Below are 4,674 nucleotides of genomic sequence, written 5' to 3'. Positions count from 1 at the left end.
GTTGGAAAAAAAATTGTAGAATAAAGCTCTCTATGAGAGAAAACTCGGCTTTAAAGAAAAATGAGAAAATATTCCTTTTTTAAGAAAATAAAGAAAGAGAAATCCAAGAAAGTCCGTTTTTTTAAGAAAATAAAGAAAGAGAAATCCAAGAAAGTCTGAATGTTGTTAAGGAAAAATCTTCTATAGAAGTAATGTATAAAAATAAATTATCTGAAATTCCAAAAAGTTCTTAATTTCGGGGGCTAAGTGATATCAGCTCAGAAAGAACTACTGGATCCGTTCATGGCAGGAAAGATACTCTCCCAAGTGCATTTCTAGTAGTGGATACGGTAACAACTTTCAGTATACATTCAAGTTTCGAATGGATTGATTGATTATGGATGCGCAGAAAGAATTTAATTAAGTATCCACTGCAGATAAACTATAGTAGGGAAAGGTATGCATGGAACATATTAATATATTTTTTGTTTTTCTCTAAGTAACTTGTTATCTGTACCTTTCTGTTCCCTACTAGAATTTTCGCTTATGTATGCCTTTTGATGTTTTTAATATCGAACAGTGTGCATAACTAGTTGGTATTTTTATTAGTCCCTGCCATCTGGCATCCGGCAGGGACTATAGTAACCGTTCGGCGGGGAGATAGCATTAAATCGCGGGGTTTTTTAGTGGTATTATCACTTATATGCTAAAGTTTGCAGCCGATCTTCTGTTGGCCATCTTATTTGGCCTCTTCCCGAGGCGGAAGAGGCCGGACCATATGTTAAACTGATACTTACCCATATTCAAGTCTCCCTGACGGTGTGCGGTTTAGTTTTAATGCTGACATTAATCCCTTAATGTTTAATGTTAAGTGTTCAATTCGTTGTCTGCTAACTTGCTTGTTCTTTCGCTGCTAACGTGCTTGTTCTTTCGCAGGTGTCGGCCGTATGGTCAATGTTTGCATGGCGGGAGGTGTCACTCTGCATGCACAACAGATGCTGATTCCCCGCCCACTTTCCCTTGCTGCATAAGGGAACGCCTGAACCGGATGAGTCGAGCAAAGCAGTCAACCGAGCTCATCGTCTTTTCTGTACTATGCTGCCTTTGGCCCTGCACCTGGTCTTCCTTCTTTATTGCATTCCGTTGCATGTTAGCTTCTGCTGGGGTTCTGCTGGGGTTTGTTCAACTCGCCATATTCTGTCACTGCCGGGAGCCACGGAGAGGCTTACGCTTTTCAAAGCTGACATTAATGCACAGGGCAGCTTCGATTCTGCCGTTCATGGCTGTGACTTCGTGGTTCACATGGCCACTCCCACGGATTACACCAAAGATCCAGAGGTAAAGAGGTAAATAATTATTTAGGGTTCCCATTCAACTTTGTGAGTATGGGGTTTTATCTGGCATCCGGCAGGGACTATAGTAACCGTTCGGCGGGGAGATAGCATTAAATCGCGGGGTTTTTTAGTGGTATTATCACTTATATGCTAAAGTTTGCAGCCGATCTTCTGTTGGCCATCTTATTTGGCCTCTTCCCGAGGCGGAAGAGGCCGGACCATATGTTAAACTGATACTTACCCATATTCAAGTCTCCCTGACGGTGTGCGGTTTAGTTTTAATGCTGACATTAATCCCTTAATGTTTAATGTTAAGTGTTCAATTCGTTGTCTGCTAACTTGCTTGTTCTTTCGCTGCTAACGTGCTTGTTCTTTCGCAGGTGTCGGCCGTATGGTCAATGTTTGCATGGCCGGAGGTGTCACTCTGCATGCATAACAGATGCTGATTCCCCGCCCACTTTCCCTTGCTGCATAAGGGAACGCCTGAACCGGATGAGTCGAGCAAAGCAGTCAGCCGAGCTCATCGTCTTTTCTGTACTATGCTGCCTTTGGCCCTGCGCCTGGTCTTCCTTCTTTATTGCATTCCGTTGCATGTTAGCTTCTGCTGGGGTTCTGCTGGGGTTTGTTCAACTCGCCATATTCTGTCGCTGCCGGGAGCCACGGAGAGGCTTACGCTTTTCAAAGCTGACATTAATGCACAGGGCAGCTTCGATTCTGCCGTTCATGGCTGTGACTTCGTGGTTCACATGGCCACTCCCACGGATTACACCAAAGATCCAGAGGTAAAGAGGTAAATAATTATTTAGGGTTCCCATTCAACTTTGTGAGTATGGGGTTTTAACTTCTGTTTTTTTTTTCCCTTTTTTGCGCTTCAGACTGGTGTTATCCAAGCCGCGGTGAATGGGAGTCTGGATATTCTGAGCGCTTGCACTTACACCTCGTCCATAACCGCAGCATCTCCCCTGAAAGACAGGGGTGAATACATGGACTTCGTTGATGAATCTTGCTGGACCAATGTTGATCTCATCAGGCGTGAAAAACCCCCTTTCTGGGTAAATGTTCCTTTTCGAAGAGCAATTAGTAGTGGCGTGCTTTTTTTCTTAAATTAGGTTCAGTTAATGGATAGAATAACTCTTTATTCCCATGCTGAGGTCACAAACAATATGAAATACCTGAAATTGTTTATGCTTCTTTCTGTATGTAGGATTAGTGGCAGCATCAATCCAGCTTGATAGAAGGGCGAATGCACCCATTTTCACCTGCCTGGGAAAACAGACAACAAAATCACAGGGGGTTGCTAGCGTCGGTTAAAATCTGTTGAGAAATCCTGGAGAAACAAGGCACCAGACACAAATATTTAATCTCTGCCTTATTTTTTCTATTTTTGCTTTTCATCTGATTATTGCGCAAATAATGAAATTTCATATCTTTATCCTAATTTCAAATGTGTTCACAGAACCTAATTTCAAATGTGTTCACCTTGTCTGTGAGTACTGATCACTGTTTTTCGTTGATAGAATCATATTACCTATACATGCAAAAGAAGAGTCTTTTCTAATTGGATATAAATTTCGAAATTAACGAAATCGTCTGTTACTTACCACTGTTCTTGGTTGATTTCACCATTCTTTTGCATATGCAAAAATATTGGAAAAAAGTGCTTTCTTGCTTGACAGTCTTTCTTCTGTTATTTATATGGTGTAGGTGAGACGGCTTCTCAATATGGGTGCACATGTGAATGTACCTGCATTTGGCCCAAAAGGTCCTGGGGCCACTCTACATCTTGCTGCTGCTGGTGGGCATTTGAAGGTGATGGATGAATTACTTGAAGGTGAGTGCGCCCTACAAAATGAAGTAACAAAATATAATGCTATAGCATAAGCCAAGACAAAACAGAAGCAATCAAATTCCATTACAGTATTTTTTTAACAATGAAAACAATTTAAATGCTGCTAAAAGGATAATTACAGAGAGAAAGAATTGATAAAACTCATGGCATGTCCATGGTTTCCAGGATCGCAGACTTAGGATTGGACGTGGCGGGTCCCTTGCTTCGTTCCAAGTCCTCAAGCTTGAAAGTCACCAGCGAAAGAATTCCATGGATTCTTCCAAGAACAGCAGATCAAGGTTTCAGACACCCCGAGCGTCATCGCCATCGCCTTCGCCTGCACCTTCGTTCGGGAGCAGGAACTGGAACAGCCCCAGATTCGAATTCGGCGAACAAAATGCAGTCCTTTATATGAGTCTGCGGCGCCCTCAGAAGACAGTGGCCGCAGCCTCCAAGTCCACCGACCACACCAGTGGAATCTGCCTCGCCGTTTCCCACGCCTGAGGCAATATCAGTGAATCCAGTGCTAGAGAAATACTTACCACCATCAACATCATCGTTTGACGGGTGGAGAGTGGCTTCACGCGTGGAGAGCTACTTCTGAAAGGGCTTCACGCGTGGAGTTTTAATGAGTTATTCGAACGTGCCACATACACCTTTGATTTGGTTCCTAGTCTGTTTCTTGCTTGAGTTCTTAAAAAACATCACTCACGTCGGATAAAAGGGATTTTTCTAGAGTTTTATTGTTGGCATATGATTACATAGGGTGATTCCCAAATGGTCGTGCAAGCCTTGCCAGCGCATTATGTTCAGTGTTTGACTGATTGCTAACTCTTATTATTCAATTTATACTGCAAAGCAATTGCAGGTTTAAGACGCATAGCTGTACTGCAATATAATATATGTAGCGATATCTACTCTTTAATCAAAATTTGAACTTCGGAAAAAATTATTTAGTGTATTTAGTTGTTGCTGTTAATATTGATTACATAAAACTTGATTCCATTGAACCTTCTATTATGGTTTCCGGCTGCCTATAACATAGTACAGTCGTGAGCAGTGAAAATGATTGGGAGTCAAGCATTGTTTTTAGCAGACGGAATGGAGCAGGAATTTGATTAGTTAGTTTAAATCCAGTGTTCTCCCTAAAAGGTTATAAGTATTTCATTTTTCCTGAGATAGCATGGCTACTGTAGTAGGGTTTTGATTAATTTGTTTAATGAATATTTTTTCTTAAGAAAGTTATATTATCTGTAAATTGCAAGCTGCATTTTGCTTCTTTCTCTAACTCTTTGATTCACTAGAAATTCGTCATCATCATTTTTTTTTGGCGTCACTCATATACTATTTGATGCCATGCTGTTTCGCAATTTAGTTCTCAACACTTCCGGTATCCAATTCACAAAGTCATAACAACTCCATGTCTTAACTCATCTTCACTTGCAAAGTTATCTTTAACTTTATGACAGATATTCTTGTCTCATTTGTATTGCTCAACTCCCTGATTTTTCTTCTCATTCTGTTTGAACTGTT

The 4,674-nt window shown here is 41.2% G+C and overlaps 1 protein-coding gene across 1 annotated transcript; it reads left to right on the top strand.

Annotated features, from left to right (window-relative positions):
- The first annotated feature begins 1,833 nt into the window (after positions 1–1,833).
- LOC149145448 (putative anthocyanidin reductase) lies at positions 1,834–3,713 on the top strand. The gene is made up of 4 exons (XM_089449241.1): positions 1,834–2,095; positions 2,189–2,365; positions 3,018–3,144; positions 3,328–3,713. Exons 1-4 carry the CDS (start codon positions 1,853–1,855, stop codon positions 3,339–3,341), a joined length of 561 nt encoding a protein of 186 aa, XP_089305367.1. The 5' UTR covers positions 1,834–1,852; the 3' UTR covers positions 3,342–3,713.
- Positions 3,714–4,674: the final 961 nt, after the last annotated feature.

This window comes from Pinus tabuliformis, chromosome X (genome assembly GCF_031772625.1).
Source record: "Pinus tabuliformis cultivar Carrire ecotype Pingquan chromosome X, CPIR1, whole genome shotgun sequence".
NCBI lineage: Eukaryota > Viridiplantae > Streptophyta > Pinopsida > Pinales > Pinaceae > Pinus > Pinus tabuliformis.
Note: the sequence above shows the minus strand (reverse complement) of the source record. Positions and strands in the feature narration are given on the sequence as shown.

Coding starts and splice junctions, on each gene's coding strand:
- LOC149145448 (XM_089449241.1), top strand. CDS start 1,853: ATGCTGCCTTTGGCCCTGCGCCTGGTCTTCCTTCTTTATTGCATTCCG. Junction 2,096..2,188: donor ATTACACCAAAGATCCAGAG/GTAAAGAGGTAA, acceptor TTTGCGCTTCAG/ACTGGTGTTATCCAAGCCGC. Junction 2,366..3,017: donor GTGAAAAACCCCCTTTCTGG/GTAAATGTTCCT, acceptor TATATGGTGTAG/GTGAGACGGCTTCTCAATAT.